We start from the raw sequence: 21614 nt of genomic DNA, 5'->3' as shown, positions 1-21614 counted from the left end.
ATTAATTTTTCAACTATATTTCAAAGAAAAAGAAAAAAAATCCTGATTTCTTTCATGTGTTTTTTGCCCTTTTGTACTTACTAGTGTCTATCTTACTAGAGGAAAAAAAAAATATGGTATGAAAAAAAAAAGACTTCGGGGAGAACAAGAATAGTTCTTCATAATACTGTGATGTAACATTAGAACAGTTCATAGAGGTGGGTTAAGAGCAGCAAGGAAAAAGGTGCGACATATTATAAAATATAAACACGATTAAAAACAGATGCTAGTAAAGAATTGAAGTAGGTAGATCATGTAACTATACAAATCCCTTAAACTGTAACAGCAGTCTATACAATTTACTATACTGTGCCTGTCATTAAAAAGAAAAATATATTAATCTTCTTGTAGCACTACATTTTTTAAAAGTATTTAATGTACGAAATTATGCATGAAGCAGTGCAAGATAACGCTGAAGACTTTAATCACATCCAGCTTCCATATTCCATTTTATTGTCTTTCAGACAATAAACAAAGTCTATTCCTTAGAGGTTGGTCTTACTTGTGCAGTTTGGCAAGGATCCAGACCATGTTCCATTGGCAGTGCATTGTCTTACAGATGATCCAGAAAGTATGTATCCTTCCATGCATGAATAAATTACCGAGTTAGAGAAAGTAGTTCCATCAATACGAAATACTTTTCCATTAGCGGTTGTTCCTGGGTTACCACACTGCACAGCTATAAAACAAAACGTGAAATAACTTTCAAATGTAGTAAGGTTAATTTTTTAAATAGTAATGTCTAAGGACAAACTTGCTGCTAGCTGTGTTATGTGGTAGAAATCTGTGCTGTTATCCTGAAAAATGTAAGTTTCACCACCTACTGGTAAGGCATGTTCTACAGTAAATAGCTGTTTGCATGAATTATTTGTTTTTATCTTTTTGTATGTAGGGAAACACGGCCTACAAAATCACCTTTAAAACCTGCATTAAAGGAAATCTATTTTAGCTGTAAAGACAAACTCCCAAGAAAATGCCTGATCTACAATCATCACTGTGGATTTAATTTGACTCTGTTGTATGTATACATTTATAGCATCACCAAAGTATGTTCCCTACCTAATTCAAAGCACCGGATAGAGTCAAAATCCTGTTTCATAGGGAGGTTTAAGCCTGATGTTTCCCAGTGCTTCAATGCTCAACTTGGAATTTGAATGTGTCTTTCTTATGTGATTACATAGATACATCTAACCTATATGACCTTAACTACAGCAATATACCTGTGTGCGTATTAAACACACCCATGCAAGTATCTGTGAACCCAATTCATCATTTCAATGGATTTTTAAGGGGAAAAATAACAACGGAAGTTTCTTAAAGTACAAAAGGTGTAATTCATTTCTGTAAGATCAAAGAAAAACAGCAGAAAGTTCAGTTGGGTTAAGCATATACCTTTAGATACCAACATAAAAATACATATATACATTTATGGTTCTGTCAGGATCAGCAGAAAGGATATTACAAAACCAGCTTGTGAAATAAGTATTTAAAATTAGATCACTATTTCATACAGATAATGCAGTCAACAGTAATAAAGTGGATAATGAGAGTACGGGTTCTCAAATTATTTCCTGGTTTTCAAAAAAACTTTTCTTTGAAGAAGAGTCTGTTGGGTATTATTTCCTATTTTTGAATCAAGATAATTAAGGTAGTAAATGATTCTCAACAAAAATCTTGTTAGAATTTTCTTTTATGATAATACATCTAGCCTGAAATTTCTAAAGTGATTTAAAAAAAAATAAAAATTGTTGCAGCATTTCATTTTTGGTTGAAAAACAAAAATAATAACGTCAACAGTATTAGTAAATAATTTTTTTTAAGCAAATCATTTATGATACAGATGTAGCTAATTAAATCCTGACATTCACATTTTCCTTAAAACTCAGCTCCTTTCTCTAAAATTCAGATGTACAATCCTTGTAATTAAAGATCAGGTGATAGTGATTTTTTTTAAGGGAAAAATCAGCAAAAATTGAATTTTAGAGGACTGGTCTAGTTTCCTGCTTAGTTTTTTTTTTTTGTACTGGATGACACATACAGTTGATGCTGACATTAGACCGAGCAGAAAACAGTCCTTCAGTATATTTATTTTTTCTCAAAATTTTGAAAACTTTCAGCTTCATAGGTGCCAGGAACTTATTTCAAACAACTTCTTAGGAAAAAAAAAAAAAAAAAAGTAAGTCCAAAACCAACTATATACAGCTCACAACACAAAACTAACAAAGTAGAATTGTTTTTCTGAGTAACATTTTTAGCAAGACTGTTCAAGCAAAGAGTGCATCTTCTGTGATTTACCTTTACACTCAGGTTGCTTTCCTGTCCAACTTCCATTTGCCATACATGTTCTTTCTTCTGAGCCATGGAGGATATACCCAACATCACAGCTGAAATGTACCGTGCTTTTAATTTTAAAATTGTTTTCTTCTCTAGATCCATGACCTGGGATACCTGGGTCACCACAAGAACCAGCTGTATCACCTAGAATTTAGAGTGCAAAGATTAGAATAAATATGAAATCTTATGATGCTGCATTTAAAAAATACGCTTCTAGGTATTTATAAATAAATTTATATTCATATTTTTAGAAATAAGCATATATCCTGGTGGGTGTGAATACCTGTAATTACAAAATTGCTTGATTCTCAAATAATTTATTTTTACTTATTTTATATAAGTACAGAACAGAAGTCAAACTTATCAAAAGATTCCCCTTAGGTCATGCTAAATTTTGGTAACAGAATCATCAAAGAAGAATAGAGAAACAAAAAGAAAGACACAAAACACTGGTCATCTTTCTTTTAATATCAGAAATTCTGAGTGAAGTCAAGGTTTTATGATATCATTAGAGTTGTAAAAATTTTGTTATTGAATGAAAGCTCTAGTCAACAATTTTAAGTACATCTTGCATGAAGCATTTCCCCGATTTTTAGAAATGTTGAAAGTTCATTTCAAGACTGTCTGAAAGCTAAAATCTTCCTCAGCTAGAAATGTTTAAGCAAATTCCAAGATAGAGAGTTAATGTTTTCTACTATCTGTTTTATATCAATGTTAAAATATAATAACAACAACAATAATGATAATAACAACAATTATCTCTGAGATTCTACATCAAAATCTTCATTTGTGGTGAGAAATTTTAGGAACTTCTAGGTAACATTGTATTTGCACAGCAGGTCAGTTGTTTAAATCTTTTAATATGTACTTAGGATCTGCTGTTTTGTGTTTTTAAAGGTGTTGAAGTTAGCTTTCTATGTAATAAGAGATTAAGGTATATTGTATTACTAAGTTTCAATACAGAATATTTGAATTGTAGAATTCTTGGAGCTGCACCATTCAGGTTTTTGTCCAGGACAGCTTAGTTCTTCTATGCAAAAAGTAACTCAAACATCTTCATATTTTTGAGAGCATACTTGCATTATTTTGTACTTAGTTACACTAATGTAAATAAAGAAGAATTATTTTAAGAATTAGCTAGAAAGCTTTAATTTAACTACTGAAGAACCTCATATTAAAGTTTCATATTAGAGACAGATTATATTAAAATATCTGTACAAATCATGTAAAGAACGGTTTCTGTAGAATCGCTATATTTTCTGGTCTTTATCTAAGCTTACATAGCAGTAATAAGAGTGGGTCTTACATAGAAGTAGTAAACAAAGTCGCCTGCTTCAATTACCCAGAAGACTAAAAGTGACAAACTCACTATCTAGGGGTTCTGTGGGAAGTTAGGACCTTGGAGTTGTAGATGAAGGGAAAAAGAGAGCTCCCCTTGCCTTGGTTGGCAGTGTGTGTGTGTAAACTACACTGCTGGAGTGACACTGTTGGTTGGACACACCTCTTTACTAACAAAAGCATGTACAGTACTGAATAGTGAAAGAAATAAGAGTAGAACTAGGTTGCTTTGCTTTGAGAATTATGGTGTATTAGCAAATACTTCATTTAGTCCTATACGTCCAAGAAGCTGACCATATTTTTGTCACTTGTTAGGGCAGTTCATGTACCAACCTGTAGTTTTGTAGGTCATGTTTACTATTTTTAATTTCATTTCACATAGGTCATTATTTTTTTCTTTCCCTACAAATTCACTAAAAAACAATATAGCTAACTTACAGGAGCTGATCTGCAGAACTTGTAAAGGCTTGTTTGAAAAAATAATGTAGCCATAGAATCTCAATCTGAAGGCACATCTGGAGAGTCATAGATATGGGTGGAACCTTGTTTGGAATAGCAAAAGAGAACCAATCCTATCCAACGCCATGATGAAGCATCTGACAGAGTAGACTGTGAACCACCCTTACTATTTCAGAAGCCAATTTTATGATTACTTAAATTAACTCAGCTTAAACTAACACCTTTAATTTGAGAATAATCAAGCAAACTATTGTAGCCATGCTTATTCCACTGTGAACTTTCATAGAATGTATGTGCAAAAAGCACGTGGTCCTATGTATTTTGATGCGTTCAGAAATAATAAATCAACTCAAGTAAGTATAAGAGCTATCTGACTGTGTGGTTCAAAATCATAGACTCAAAAGTTCAGGTTCTTCTCTGTTTATCCATTTTGTTATGTGACACAGATCAGTAAAGCAGCCCTATTTAAACAGAAATTGTAAATAGTTTCAAATTATAGTAAGTAAAATAATTTTATAATCTTTCAAAATACTCCATGTCCAAGACAGTTAGGTGACAACAACCCTTTAGTTTGAAAATAGTTTGCTACATATTTTTAAAATAGTTTTAAAATGTCCTACATCAAGTTTTGTTTGTTTTTTTCATTTGGTTGGTTGGGGTTTTTTGTTGTTGTTGTTGTTTCTTTGTTTGTTTGTTTGTTTTTCTTTGTGTTTTGTTTCGTTTTTTTCTTTTTTGAGTCTTTATCTTTCATTTTCCAGTATTATTCATCTGGACCAAGAAGAATTTGGGGCTGGGCCTATAAATTATTCTGTACTTGTAAAGTGTCTGCAATAACAGCTCAGTTTTCAGCAAGTCTCTTGGCATTATGCCTAAATAATTATATGATGGAAAAAATGAAAACAGGCTTTTTGCTGTGCCAAGTAGAAATTGCATATCTCTCTTGCAAATGAAATAATAAGTTTTTTCTTAAAGCCTAGTTATTACTGGGAATTATTATTATTTTAATCTTAGGGAGGTTACCCACCAGGTTTTGATTGAAGGTTACAGAAATTAGTTTGCTAAATGACTAATCACATCATGAAGTGACAGTGATATAATCAATGATATCATAACAGAACATATTTCTATTGCCTCATGCAGAGGTTCAATGAAATTATTTTCACAGTCAGCTATGAGCCATCCTTCACCCACATGTTTAACAAATTCTCAACTGGCATTTAATCTTAATAACAAGGAGGGTATTTAGACCACTTCAGTAAGTACACAGCCATTGCTGCACTTCAAAGGAATTCTAAGTGGCTGCAGATTTCTGACACCAACTGATATACATGTGATGAGCGAAAACTGTGTTTCTCAGTGCCAATAGATATCAAAGGGACATAACAATTCCTTCTAGCTCTAGGAAGCGAAACATGAAAGTGCCATGTAACAGAAAGGAAACTGTCTTAGGTATGATGTGACAAAATTTAGTTACGCTATGTTAGCTGACTTAGCATTTTCTGTTCAAATTCATCTCCATATATGAAAAGAACAAGCATACTGTATCTTTTGTCAGTTGAACATTCTGTATTATTAATTATTAATATAATCAACAAAAATATAAAGTTTATGGCTCTAACATGCATTGAAAATGAAGAAATAAAGTTATCAAGGCTAATAATGAAAGCTAGTGGTTTCACATGTTTTTAGGTACAAAATATGGTAATTTTTACAGTAAACTACAATTTCAGATACATGCTTTGAAATCAAAGTCTTGAAGTTTTCTTAATCTAGAATTGTAGTTTGGTACAGTACACCTAAAGAAAACGACATTTGTTTTCTGTCAGAATTTGATTCCCTATGATTAACATTTGAATCTATGTCAAAAAAGTGTTTCTTCATGTATTCATTAGAGTTGATTAGAGTTTCCTATCCCTGGCTACTGAAATTGTCATTAGAAAAAAAACAACAAAACAAAAAAACCATCTATTTTCATGTAGCTCACTTTTGAATGCTTATCACAAGATATTTGAACACTTATTTAATTCAATTTAATAGGATGATTATAGAATAGTCTTATTATCAGCAAGGTTTCTTAGATACTTTCATGTACATTTTCAGGTTTCATATTTGTATTCCTTGACATTTGTCTATTTCTTTTTTGGTTTTTTTTCTGTTTTTGTAAGTCACAAATTAGTGTGTGTGGGGGGTGTGCATGTTTGTTTTGTTTGTTTTTTTTTTTAATTTCATTGGGGTTTTGTTTGTTTCCTTGTTTTTCTTATGAACTCTATGGAAAACTATAATAAGTAGCCTTAGATTCTATCTAAAGAGGATTTTTTTCCCCCAAACAAAAATGCATGCATACTAGCTGTAAAAATAATTTTTATGAACCTAGTTTGCATTTGCAGTTCACATTAATAAATCATTCTTTATTAAGTAATATTATTTTGCATTAAGATTTTATTTCTAGTGCATAGTTCTAAACATCATAGGTTATAAAAACTTGATCTTTGTTTCCGTTGCGGCAAATTTCCCTTTGATTTTAAAGATGAAACATTGAGGGATTAAATTAGGTGTTGCCATTTTCTAGTTTCCATCAGATTTCAGGTTGTAATGGCAGATTATTGAAAGAAGAGGGACCTACAGAACAACTTAAAAATATTTATGTTGTCCTTGTCTGCAACGACTTCATAAAAGTTTTCAGTAGAATGCCCAGATACTGAAAAATTATTCTTTTCAGAATGTTGTGCAAGATTTTAACCAAGAAGCACTATTTTAATATCTGTTATTAATTTTTAATCATTTATGTGTCATAGGCATTAAAAATCCAAATTCTGAAACTGTAGCTGACAATCAGTTTATATCTGAATGCACTGAAGACATGAAGGCAGGAGAAAAAATGAAAAAAAAATTGCAATATGTAACACCCCACCTAGAGTACTGTATCTAGTACTGAGGTCCCCAGCACAAGAAGGACATGGATCTGTTAGAGTGGGTCCAGAGGTTGGTCACAAAAGTGATCAGAGGACTGGAACACCCCTCCCATGCAAATAGGTTGACAGTGTTGAGGTTGTTCAGCCTGGAGAAGGAAAGGCTCCTGAGAGACCTTATTGAAGCCTTTCAATATATAAAATACATAAGAACGATGGAGACATTTTACCAAGGCCTGGGGTGGCAGGACAAGGGGCAACTGTCTGAAACTGAAAGAGGGTAGGTTTATACTGGACATATGGTCTAGTGGAAGGTGTCCAAACCCATGTCAGGAGAGCTAGAACTAGCTGATCTTTAAAGGACCTTTCCAAGTGAAACCGTTCTATGATTCTATGATTTTCTTTATGATGAGGGTGGTGAGGCTCTGTAACAGGTTGCCCAGAGAAGTTGTGGATAGCCTATTCCTTTGAGCAACCTGATCTAGTTGAAGATGTCCCTGCACATTGCAAGAGGGATTGGACTAGGTCATCTATGGACATCCCTTCCAAACCAAACTATTCTGTGATTCTGTTATTCCGTTATTCTAGTGGAAGATGTCCTTGCCCATGGCTGGGGGGCTTGGACTAGACGGTTTTTAGAGGTCACTTCTGAACCAAACTGTTCTTTAATTCTAGATTTACCGATGCTGTTAAGAACATCATATTTTTAGTGTGATAGTGGTATAGCAGCACAGTCAGATTGCATATTTGTTATTTTTCATCTCTTGCTTTGGCACAGCTGTAACACAAGAAATTTGTTACTTGTTTTCTTCTCATTTTCAGCCTTTGAAGATATCTAAGTACTCTGAATTACATAGGTCTGAAAAAAAGTCCAAAATCCCACTGATTTGTTTAAACTATAGAATGGAAACCTGAGGATTACAAGAAATAACCTCCCTCCAGTAGTAACTGAGAATTGAAACTGACAACATGATTAATCTCTATCATAATCCATGTTTATATATCCTAAGATAAGAAATGGGATTTAGACAAATCTCACATTTTTGTGTAACTTGGATTTCTGTTTTTCACTTGATGATTGCTGTGAAAGTGTATCAAAGAGAAATTGTGAAATAGAACTTTCCTAAGCATTAAGTTGATCAGAAAACATACCTTGACTTCAAGTGAAGGCTAATCTATTACAAGGATTAGATAGTGTTTCCTCAAAACCTGAGCATGCTATCCTGAAATTATGTTGAATCCACTTGGCCTTATTATAAAGACAGATGTATTATGTAACTAAGTTGTATTCCTAAGATGTAAAGCCAGAAGATACTTTGAAATTAGAAAAAAAAAAAAAGAAAAAAAAACCCACACAAAAACCCAGAAACAAACAAAAAACAAACCAAACCAAACCAACCAAACAAACAAAACACCAAAAAACAACCATCATCTTGAAGAGATGATAATGCAAGGTTTGCCTGTGGAAAATAATACTCTTGCCAGAAGTAACAGAGAAAATATTTTCAAAACAAACCAGTTCCTTTAACATTCTATTGAATGTGCAATTTCCTGTCACTGAGAAAGCCTACTTCTCACAAATTATTTTCTTGTTAATAGTTTTAACTTCACTTTTACTTCTATTGAGACAGTACTTCAGTTATATACATGGTTTTCCAGATTTTAAAATGGCCTTCTGATAAAATCAAAATAAATTCAAAACAACCAGAGCACATTCATTAATTCAAAAATATTACCTGAGCAATGAGGAAGAGATCCACTCCAGTGTCCATTTAACTGACATGTACGAGATGACTGCCCTAACAGCAACCGTCTACCTGTGCAGGTATAATGAACAGTAGACCCAAATGTATATTTTTCTCCAGACAGGACCGCGTTAGGAGGCACACCAGGATGGCCACAGTCAATCACTACAATGCATAATTATTGGAGACAAAAAAAGGTTATTATCACTGCTCAAACAGTTTGTAGTTATCATTTTCATTACTCCATACATAAACTTTGTGAAGAGGCTGACCTTTTTAGGGTTTGGGGGAAGGGAGCACATTATGTGATTGGAAATGCAAAATGTATAATATTACAGACCAAAAGCTGTGAAACAAATGTTTACACATGTCAAAAAGGTATTCTAGATAGAGGTATTGATATCCAAAGACACTCATTCATGAAGTTGATATTTATGGCAAGAACACATGCACATACACGCGCACACACACACACACACTCATGCATCTACTCTTCAGAGAAAAAATACAGGAAGACAGAATCTGCCAAAGTCACTGTAGGCCTCATACATTGATATTAATTGTACAATAATTGAAGGGAATTTTTCTAGAATCCCTGTCATAGAAATGGTCATAGATAAACTCTATTAGTTGTTTATTGGGTAAATTTTGATCATTAATTGCTAGTTATTTCCACACTATGATTAATTTTTAGTACTCTTAATCTTGACATTTTTGTGATTTCCACTTACAGATTGCAGATAAGGGTATCCAACAGTTAGTTTGCACACATCTAAATTTTGCTAACTGGCCCAATTGTCATGAAGTACATAAAATCAGGAAAGAAAAAGAGATTATTTAGTATGGCATCTTTTGTCCTTTAAGTTGTCTCTTATATAGAAAATTATAAGTGGCTCTTCCTACAAATGATCAAAAGCAGTCGTTTTTTAGTAATATAAAGCAGGATAAATGATAGAAGCCTGATCTAAAATCAGGAGAACACTACTGAAATAATTTCAGCAGCCTCTTATCTACTCAAAAGTTGTTAAAGTAACAGTGAAGCTACCTTGGCTAGGTGAACAGGAGGTTAGCTACTCCAGAAGATCAAAACAAAATGACAAAAGGTCTTATGCATGATCATGCATTACCTACACGGACAACGTGTAATGGAAACAAAGTTCTGTATTGAAAAGAAATAGCTAGCCTGTTTTTAAGATTAAGAGCTCATATCAAAAATGTACAAAAACACCTCCTTGCATGTGGAATTAATATAGAGAAAACTTTGAAGAATTTCAATGGCTATTTCTTTTTTCCTGAAAAAAACCAAAAATACACCAAAATATACAGTTAATACAGATTAGTGATGAGATATATAACATTCTGGAAAAACAGAAAGAAATATAAATTCACATTCTATTCCGGTCAGATGTGGTGATGAATCAGTAAAATTACAACATTATTAGTTTAAAGTCTAACTAAATTTACAAACATTATACCCTTACAACTTTTCCTTTGTTATCATTTCTCTTCTGCATCAAGGTAGCAATATTTTTAAAAAAAGGTATCTTCTTTGAGACTAGAGATTGAAAACCAGCTAGGTCAAAAGAAAAAAAAAAAAATCCAGGCTGGGTCACAGAAAAATATCCAGCCAGCTTTCCACTTCTTTTCCGTTGCTCTTAATGTTAAACACTTAAACTCTTTGTTATAAAATCTGATTTGCAATCGAGCTACTTGTTCCATCAATGAAAGGGACAACTACCAGAACTAAAGCTTTTAAGAGTAAGAAGAAATAAAGTTTCAAGTTTTTTGTTTTGTTTTGTTTTGTTTTAATTGGAGAGAGACAAGAGCAGAACTGGAGGAATCTCAGTCAAGGAAGAATAATCAAGGTAAAACTGAGAACTAGTACCTACAATATTGTAAATATATGTCCATGATTCCTGAACAAGAAACCCTTTACCTGTCTTCCTTTAACCTCTAGAAAACAAAGCTTTCAGCCTTTCTCAGAGACAAATTTTTATCCTAAACCAAAATATTTTTCATAGTCTTGTAGAGAATTAGGCAAAACGGCTGTTCCAGTCAATTAAAAACCTATGAAATATCTGTGGATATATCTATATCATAGTTAGGAAGTTGTCCATGTCAAGCCAGAACAAAAACAAACTCATTGTGTTGGTCCGCTTGTCTTCCTTGGGGTCGAGGTTGCAGATGACTATGATGTTCAGGTATCTCTGGTAGTGTGGCAAGCTGAGAACACGATCCAGAGGACACTGTTGGTGCTCTACAGTGCCATTTCTGTTTGCTTACTCTCCACATAGATAGACTGATCTTGCTGTTGTCCCAAGAAAAGTCCAGAAGGTAGCATGGTATCAATAACTGGGTGTTATAATTTTTAAGTTTCAATGTGATTGTAGCTTTTTGGCTAATAGAGGCCACATATTGGCAAAGTCAATGGATGTGTTTTATCTTTGATCTCTGCTATCAGGGATCATTGTGCTGAGGTATTCAGAGATCATTTTTCCAGTTATTGCATTTCCCAAGGCTTCTATGTTATTTTCTGCATACAGTAACAATGTAATTGCATTACTTCAGCCCCTACTTATACCTTCCATCATTACTGCACACACACAAATGTATATAAATACAATGAATCTAATTGCTGTCATAAGACTGATGGAAATGTTGTATAAAATAATACCTAATCTTGTTCACATTTTTTATAGAAGAATACACATTATCTACTTACTAATGCATTCAGGTAGAGGTTTGTCCCAGTGGCCATTTGGCTGACAAATTAAAACTGAAGAGCCAAATAAAAAATATCCAGGATTACAGTCATAAAATACTACTGTGCCATATGTGAAATTTCCATGTTCGATTTTACTTTCTCTTATGGAATTTGCAGGAATTCCAGGATCAGAACAATTGACCACTGAAAAGAAAAAGAGCATAGATCTGAGAGTTGTGCAAATACAGCCTACTAAAACTGTCTTTAAATGGTCTCCTTTTCCTTGTATGAGAAACTTCCAATGTGTTGCATTCTGAATTTATATATAATGATACTGAATTAGGAAGCTAATATAAAACCAGGATATGCTAAAACTGGGAGATGCTAAACTCAAAGAAGATAAAAGGAAATGTTTCTTCACAGACTGTGATGCTGCTGTTAAAGTATTTGCCACTAAAAGTGAAAAAAAAAAAAAAAAGAAAAGTTGGAAACAGGTAGTGGGGCTAGATGTGCCGTTGGTCTAACCCATACAGCTGTGCAAATATATTTGTCTTCCTATACTAACATTTTGATAGTAGTGCACCTTTGCACCAGAGGTTTTGAGCAAAAAGGTGCATGTTCAGTTGGGTAATACTGGTGATTCTGCTAAAACAGGGAAATATCCCAACAAATGACTATTTACCTTTAAAAATAGGGGTATAGTTTGATAGTTAAGAATACTGGTGGATTTTTTTGAGTCCTCAACTATTTCAGGATTCATATGTTGGAAAATGACTGAAGTTGATTCACCCCTCCTCTTCTTTTGTGACATGCAGCTATCTACTTATCTGGGGAGTCATGGAGATTTTTTTAAGTTTCCATGCAATAGACTCCTCTGGTCAAGTATAGCCATCATTACCTACTCAAAGTGCCTCTAGAAAACTACAGTTCATGTAAAAATTACTATCACTATATTCTTATAACCAATTGCATGTTTACATGCATGCATGTGTATGTATCTGTGTGCGAATTTACATATGTGTATGTGCATGGATGTGTGTACATAAAAGTATCAAAATATGCTAAAATGCTCTGTAGTCTAAAACTAAAAAAAGCCAGATGTAATTTACAATAATTTTTCCTACCTAGATCACTCAGTGCAGTCATTTTATGGCTCACCTACTCTCTCTAGTCACTATCCTAAATGTTGGAATCTGTTTATGTGCTCCTCCTAGGAGTTCTCAAATATTGGTAACACAAGACTAGAATACATACACTTTTTTTCTGATAGAAGTAACTTTCTGGTTGAATTTGACTTTCTTAACATTAAATCATTTTTTTCAGTTATATTGATGGACACTATTGAAAACTTATTTTTTTCCTGGAGGAAAATCTGAGCTGTATTTCTATCCGATTTCATTTTTGTAGACAAATTTTTTATAACATACTAACATTCATCTTCATATTATTAAGCGTGTACTTAAATAATGAAAACTTTTTATTAGTAAATCTGGTGTAGTGAATGCCTGAAAGAAAATACAAGCAACTTTGACCATTCCAATATTTTTGCACTATTATTATAGTTGGCTATACTTCAGCAAAGTTGTAGACAATGTAATAACAGCAAGTGCACTGCTGAATTCATATGGCAATTGCAAATTCAGCTTTCTCAAAGGACTGAAGCCTTCTCTATAATATTGCACTTAAGCCAGTATACAAATACAAGGTAACATCTTTTTATTTTTTTTTAATTCAATTTCAAGCAAATAAAACAAAATAGTATTAATCAGAATTGATTTCACAGCACATTGCAGACATCAGTAATAATTTTCTATACAAAGATGTTTCTTTTTATTCTTCAAGTTTGTTCTAAAACCAATAGAAGATTTCAGGACTACATAAAATTTCAGAGAATAACCTGATCACTTTATTTACTGATTCCTACAGGCCAACAACATACCAGACAGTTTGGCACATTATTCTGCAACACCAGAACACTGATGTGATTTATAGCAGCTAGACTGAAAATGAGATTTATTAGGTACCTTTAATAAACAACACGTTTAATATTGTAAATTTTAAAAATAAGAACTTCTCATGAACAAAATGTCCTCGGAAATTTCAGTTCTGTAAAGTATTCAGCAGTATCATTTAAGGCAAAGAGACAAAAAGAAAGTGTAAAAAAAACTGTTGGAAGGAAAATACAGTATATAAAATTATTAGAAATACATAACATGACTTAGGCTGTACTCTGATAAAAATCCACAGAAGCTGCTGGAAGATGTTGAAAAATAATCAATACAATTTTGGTATAAGTGAAAGCAGTTTATAGCAATAAGCACATTTTTCTAAATCAGAACAATTAAAACATTTAAGAAGCACATAACAGCAGACTTAAAAAGGACAATGGTGATTAGCACATTTCTAAAAGTGCTTATGAAAACTCAAACATGACTGATTTCAGAATACTGTTTTCAGTGAAATAAATCTAAATATAATATCTTGAAGTGTTGAGAACCTACCCAAATTGATTATAATAACAAATTAGAATAAAATTTAAAAGTCATGGTCAATGGAAATGTAAAAGGGAAACCAGGTACATTGCTTTATGTTGGCTAAAAATGAAGAGAATAGTATTTGAGGATTTAAGCTCTTAATCATCTCTACGTCATTTTGCTTACGGAATTTGTAGAAACCATTAAAAAAAAAAAAAAATCAATACAAACTACAGACACATAAGAAAGTTTCTCTGCAACAAATATCCTGGCAATCTGAATGTAAAACATACCTGACTGAAAAATCATAGAATCATGAAACACCTTTAATAATTTGATGCCTGTTAGTAAGAGGCATCATTTTGTCCTGATGGTGTCCCTTTACCTTCAGCTTATTTTTTCAGCCTTAATTTTCCAAATAAGTTTGAAAAACCTACAAATGTTTGCATTCTTACCTTTGCATATTGGAGGTGGGTGGCTCCACTGCCTATTAGCTTGACACTGTGCTTTGGTTGGTCCTTGCATAACATACCCAGTATTACATGAGAATGTCACAACATCATTGAAGTTAAAACCATTTCCACTTGTTCTTCCATAAATAGGACTACCAGGGTGACCACAGCTAACAGCTACCACATCACAAAACAAAAAAGCAGAAACCAAACAGAACATGCTGTTACAATTGTCAAGATTTATGATATAGTAATCATTACAATAATAATATAACAGTAAAGTTTTGATAAAATACTGAGTGCTTTCCATGAAAGATTTACATTTCTCTGAACTGAATAAGAACTAAGATGTATTTTAGCAAACGTTCAAGCACTTATTGAAATCTTTAAATAAACTGAATAGATTTTGCCATGTAGTAATCAAGGCAATTGAAGAAAACTTTTCTGAAGAATCAGAAGAAAAGCAAGCACTTGATTTTCATTACATTTGGTCTGAAACTGAAATATTTCAGTGAGTTTGTTCCTCAGGTATTTAGTATCAACATTGTTTTATCTTTGAGGCCTAAGTACTTAGTGAAGTTACAAATTCATGACTGCATATATTAAACATTACGGGCATTGTGAAACTTTTATTGTATTTATACAAAACCTGGTTACAGGAGGTAAAGTTCCTTTTATTTGCTCACAAAGACCGGATGCAAAAACATTAAGAAAATAAAGCACAAATTAATTTTCCTAAAATAATTCAAAAATGTGTGAATATTATCTTCTATGTTTTAACAAACTCCAATTGTTGATAAATAAAATGTTCATCAGTAATTTAAAACAAAAAAATAATCACAGAATAAATTAGTGAACTCTCAAATTTTTATAACCTTAGAAACTTTATTATTTTTCTAAATTAATCTTATTAAGTCTGACAAATACACTTTATTTCTCTCTGTGTATATTAGGCTTATCATGACAAAAGAAACCAATTCATTTAAACTAAAATAATTTTTTTAAGCAACATGAAACCTTAACCTCTAGTATAGCATACTAATCCCCCACAAAAAAGTAACTATATATTCTATGAATGAAAGTTAAAATGAATTATGTGTGTTCCATTAATATCACTAAGTTATTTTAATTACATATATTATCTTTATGCTACTGGTATAAGAAATTTGTGTATAAGGAGTCACAGTTTTTCCCCAAAAGAGTAACTGGCATCATACATTAAACTGCGAACATTTGTAAAACTGCCAAGCAAAGATATGCATTCAGCCCACAGAGATGTTTTTTAATGTGCATACAATAACAATTAAAATAATTTTTGTGTAACTAGGTGTATGAAATTTGAATACAATTTTGAATAATACCCACACACATTCAGTAGTAATACACAACAGCAGTAACATGTCTACCCACTGTACAAGCACGAAGAATGGTGAATTCATAATTGAAAAGTCAGAATCATTACATTTAAACACATAATCACAAGAATTCAAATTAAACAGCTCAAGTTAAATAAATAAATGTGAGACTATTTTTCTACACTTCATTTGAACCTTTGATCTGAGGTGGAGCTATTCCGAAATATCTATCCTGTAACATAAATCTGTATGTGTTGCCACGCTTACTTACGCACACAGGATGGAAGTTGACCAGACCAGTTGTGATCCTGTTGACATATTCGTACAGAAGAACCAATCAGCCGAAAACCAGGACTGCACTGGTATACAACTGTGTCTCTGTATCCATAATTTTCTCCTATTACTTGACCATTGACTATAAGATCTGGAATACCACAGTGACCAGCTAGGTTTTTCAAAGTAAATTAACAAAACAAAAACAAAACAAAACAAACAACAAAAACAACCAACAAAACAAACAAAACAGTAAAATTGGTCAGTAAATATGCCAGATAAATTTTAAAGATACCTCCATAATTAAAAGAAAAAATGTCAAATATGTTTCAATATTTTTAATTAACTTCATTCAAAGGTTTATTTTTATTAACTTGAGGAAAACTGCAGTATCGTATTTGTATAGGTAGGACACATGTAAAAAATTATAAAAAGACAGTGTAGCAAAGAGATTAAATGTCACATATGTTATCAAATTTATTTTCAAAAAAATGAGCAACTCTTTTTTATTAAAACCTGTAAAATTCTATATTATTCCCCTTAGTTTTATTTTGATTAAGACTAAACTTAATAAAGTTAACATTATACCATTATACCATTACATAAAAATGCATATAAATGCAAATAAAAACAATGTTATAAATATCAATCCATGTGGATGTTATAAGTACAGCCTTCTTACAATGGAAACAAATGAACTTGGACAATTTATTGCTGGAATCTGACTCCCTGAATTGTTTTCCATTCCTTCTGCCATATTTTTCTCAAAGGAATCTCGAAGAGATGTTTGAGCTAAAGGCAGTCTGTGTAACTGCATCCAAATGTCCTTCAACCAAAAACCTTTCTACATCTTAGTCTAACCTTCTACCCTATATTCTCAAAATATGTGAAATAATTTATTTACACTATGAAAGTCACAAAGAGATATTAAATCTAGAGAAAGGCTGGGAAAAAGAATGAACCATGTCTCATTTGTTACTATTTTTCTTAATGAACACTGGAAAATGGGCACTGTGATTCAGCAAACATAAAATCCCCTGAGAATGGTTGACCTCATGGAGACTGTGACATATGGCAGAGAACTCACTGCAAAAACAGCAAGGCAGGCAAGGAAAACAAGAGTGTTTCAGCTACTACCTTAGTGAAAAAAAAAAAAAAAAAAATCACCAGCCACCTGAACTCCTGTGGTCTCTTCTCCTCTACTTCTCTGCAAAAAAACCCCAAACAAACAAACCCTCAAAACATGGGGTTGCTAAGAAGAAAGGACATTTAGATGCAATATAGTTTGGATTGTTTTTCATTTGAACTTTGTTTATAATACTCTGATGTAACTTTTTGAATTTTGCTGAATTCTTTCAGGGCTAGAAAATTCTTATTAAAAAAAAAAAATCAAATATCAGATTTTCTCATAACTTGTGTCTGACATCTTAAGTGTCATATAGTACTTTACTGTATGAATCATGATAAAAGCATCCAAATTCACAATATAGTCTGTATGTGTACCTTCACAGAGATTAAATTGTTGAGTGCAGTATGACTTCTGTACAAGGAACAGGAGTCCAAATCTGGTACTATTAAAGTGATTATTCACCTCTGTTTGTCTGCTCCCCGTTTCCCTCAGTGTTACATAAGGACTAGGTGTACTTGAAATTTGTTTTACATTTTCTAGGATAAGATAGCATAATATATGTTTATAAAATTTTTGTCAGAGTACTTCTTGATTCTCCAGGAAAGTTGTACTCTGTCCAGTACATAGTAGACTTTCTTGAACATGACATGAAGGGCCCAATTACCCAATTTTATCCCATTTGTGATGATAATAGGACTAACCAGATGAGGAGTAAAAACCAAGATGGAAAACTTCAGTTTCTATCAGAAGTGCAACCACGTAGTTTGCAGTGATACAGATCATGTCCAAGGAAATAATTTTCTAATTGCATTTAATTACAAAATTTCGCCTTGTTCTTAATTAAGATTTTAGTGTTATTTTAGTGTTGCTTTATGGTAGTAGAGTGAAAGAAGAATACATTACCAGAAAGGTCAAGGTCTCCTGTGCAGAGGGAAAAAACCTGAAGTAATTCAACACATCAGGTGACTAAGATGACACTATAGTTTCTACAGCTGGACATTAAAAAAACAAAACAACAACAAAAAACAACAAACAAACCACAGCTGCAACAGGTGAAAAATTTATTGTAAATCATCCATAGGTCTTCCACGAACATCTCTGTCTAGCTTAAGAAAATTTAAAATCACTTGAAATTCCTATCCTCTCAGCCTACTTCCTCTCATTGTCATAAACCTCTCAGACCCTAGGTTTGACAACTCATTTTGACTTTTGAGTTTCTTTTTTTTTTTTTTTACTTTCTTCTCTTTTTTACTTTCTTCTTTTTCTTTGAACTTTAGTAAAGCAATAGACAATTTTTTTTCCCCAGCCTTCTCCTGGACAAACTGGCAAGGTACAGATTGGGTGGGTGGTCTGCAAGATGGGTAAGGGATTGTCTAACAGGCCACACTCAGAGGACAGTGATCAATGGTTTTACTCAGGCTGGCAGCCTGTCACAAGTGGGATCCACAAGGATAAATAGTGGGTCCCATGCTGTTCAACGTCTTCATAAATGATCTTGATGATGGGATTGAAAGCACTCTCACGAAGTCTGCTGATGGCACCAGACTGGGTGACGAGGTGAACACATCAGAAGGGAAAGCCATCTTATGGAGAGACCTGCATGGTCTCACACCTGGGAAGGAAGAATCAAAGATCCCAGTGCTGTCTAGAATCTGTGTGGCTGGGTAGCAGGTATGCTGAAAGGGATCTGAGGGTCCTGACAGACAACAAGCTGTACACAGGTCAGCAGTGCACCCTGCAGCAACAAAGGCAAATTGGATCCTGGCCTTTGTGTGCAGGGACATTACTAGCAGAGATGGAGATGTAATCATCTCACTCAACACTTGCCAGGCTGAATCTGGAGTCCCATGTCCATTCTTGTCCCCACCACTGAAGAAATATGCAGACAGACTAGAGAGGGTCCAAAGGAGGGCCATGAAGATAACCGAAGGGCTGGAGAATCTGCCCTATGAGGAAAGGCTAAAGATGTTAGTCCCTGGAGAAGAGAAGGCTCTGGGGAGACCTCATCACAGGAAAGAGGATGGATGCCTTCTCTTCACAAGGATTCACATGGAGAGGACAAGGGTCGATGGGTAGAAGTTTCACTGGGAGAGATTCTATCTCAACATTTTACAGTAAGAACAAACATCCACTGTAACAAACTCCTCAGGGACGTGTAAGTCTTCTAAACTAAATAATAAAGGAATCTAAATTTATGAAGAATATTATAAAACTGGATTTCTATTACAACAGAGTTCTAAATAAACTTATAGTGACAGTGTTAAGGAATTAAATATCTTTTTAAAACAGGCTATGCCAGACTCGTGACAGATTTTTCATCTACATTTTAAAAGAAATGAAAACCATTTGAGATTTGCAAGATTCATCTCCAGTTTTCACTCTGCTTTCCAGAGGAACTTTTGTTTGACTAAGACATTAAAACAAACTTCAAAACAAACACCAGCTATGCACCCTCCCAAAACAAAACCCTGATGGGTTCAGATGTATTTGTTTCATTTTCAAAATACCATTTGTCATGTCAGTGCATGTGGTAAGTTGTTCTCTATGCTTCCTACTGAAAGTGTATGTAATGGTATACATAGTTGTTGTTAAGAAAACGTTTGGGAACATGACTGAAATTTTCACTAATTTATGCAGCTGAATAAATTCCTTACGTTGCAATGAAGTCAGAGACTCACTAATATTTTCCAGTTTTTTTCTTTGTTTCCTTTATTTTCCCATTCTCTTTCACACAGCCACAGAGTTGGTCTCCCTCAGAGGAAGTATAGACAGACCTTTCACTTATAATAGTTGCTATCACTACTTCTCCAAACTCAAAAAAACAAACAAACAAACAAAAAAAACTCCCAAACCGACAAAAAACCCCACTATCATCCACACGCATACCATATCTGGAGGAATAATTATTATTTAATTTCTCTTCCATTCTCTTCCAGTTTTGTTGTATTCTTTTCTAAAAGCTAGTTTTTTGGTTTTGGTTTTCCTCATGACTATTAGTAGAATTCAACTCTTTTGTTATTTTTCTCTTAAGATGCCTGTGAAGAGTTTCAAAATGTTCATTATACATTAAGGACATGCTCATATGCATTACTGTATACCCTGGTAGCTTTTATGATCAGTTATGTTGTTGTTTTTCAGGACATTCCTTTTAAAGTCTTGTTTTAAGGGATTTGTGAAAAATAAAGATATTTCCTTCCCATTGTTAACATTCTGAAACGCATTTTTGAAGTGCCATTCTGTAGCCTTTGATGCTTTGTGTACTATATGCTTGCATCTATATATATAGGTGCATATACATACATATATAAATAGTGAGTTTAGGGTTTTGAAGGGGTTTTTGTGAATGTGGAAAGTTTTCTAAGTCTAGCAAAGCTTGAGATAAATAACTACATGAACTATTATTAAGAAGCAAAATTAGTCAAAAAGTAGGAATGAAGAGTATTAATAATGTGTGAGCACCAAATAAATTACCTAATTTGACATGAAAACCAGCTCTAGCAATGAAGAATGAGCATAATAACTTAGTGTCAGAACCTTTGAAACCTCAGCTGCAAATGAGGTTTCTTTTCTGAAGGTTATTCTCTGAGATACAAGAAGAAGAATAAATGAATAGAGAATCTTTACACTAAATGGCAAAAACGTGCCTATGCTTATTTTAGCTGTCAGCAATGTCCAACATGAGCCTAGAAGTGAAAGAAATCTACATATCAATATATAATTGCAAAAAGAGATTTGGGTTATTCAAAAAAGTTAACTAACCTGTCAAGATGACCTCAGCTGAGCAGGGAAGAATTATTTGCTGGAATTTCTTTTTTTACTACAGGGCTTGCATTTCTCAGAAAGATATATTTCTTTTACATCCTTCAGTTCACAAACATCATCTACTGTAGAAAATCCTAGTATTGAAATGACACTAGTACAACCGTGGACAACACAGGGTTTGGTGTGTTTCTCCTGCTAGTTTCAGAAGTTCCTCAACTCACCAGCTCTTCAAGCTGTACTAAAACTGTTCAGGATGAATGGTATGTTTAGGATGATTATCTAACCTTCCCACTGGTTCCTTCATTCACTAATGTACGCACATCTTATAAACTGGTCTCATAAAAAAAACCCAAAACACCACCTTTTTATCCCTTGTCACATTATCTTTCAGTTATGAATGGACTGCAGGAACTAAATGGCAGATTCTTATCTGTTCCACACACCTCTCCACAACACTGATTGATTCATGTACTGCATATTCTTCACTATCAACTTACATGGTTGCTCTGCCCCAGGTGGTATGTCTCCTACTCTTTTTACCACCTTGACAGCATTGCTCTGTACAGAGCTACCGGATAACATTTTTCTCCTGTGTCACTGTATTTCTCTGTGAGCAGCAGGCTGTCACCAATGACTCATTA

General features: G+C 33.4%; 1 protein-coding gene across 5 annotated transcripts in view; it reads right to left on the bottom strand.

Annotated features, from left to right (window-relative positions):
* The window catches only part of CSMD3 (CUB and Sushi multiple domains 3), a 637009-nt gene that overhangs the window by 41951 nt on the left and 573444 nt on the right, over positions 1-21614 (bottom strand). For all 5 annotated transcript variants that reach the window (XM_065830155.2, XM_071803847.1, XM_071803848.1 and 2 more), the window contains 6 exons: positions 16081-16254; positions 14458-14631; positions 11547-11732; positions 8816-8989; positions 2335-2517; positions 542-718 (listed from right to left, as the gene is read on the bottom strand). In XM_065830155.2, the coding sequence (XP_065686227.1) occupies positions 542-718; positions 2335-2517; positions 8816-8989; positions 11547-11732; positions 14458-14631; positions 16081-16254 (1068 nt within the window). The remainder of the gene's footprint in view (positions 1-541; positions 719-2334; positions 2518-8815; positions 8990-11546; positions 11733-14457; positions 14632-16080; positions 16255-21614) is intronic.

This window comes from Patagioenas fasciata, chromosome 2, assembly GCF_037038585.1.
Source record: "Patagioenas fasciata isolate bPatFas1 chromosome 2, bPatFas1.hap1, whole genome shotgun sequence".
In the NCBI taxonomy this organism is placed as follows: domain Eukaryota; kingdom Metazoa; phylum Chordata; class Aves; order Columbiformes; family Columbidae; genus Patagioenas; species Patagioenas fasciata.
This window is presented reverse-complemented; position numbering and strand designations above follow the sequence as displayed.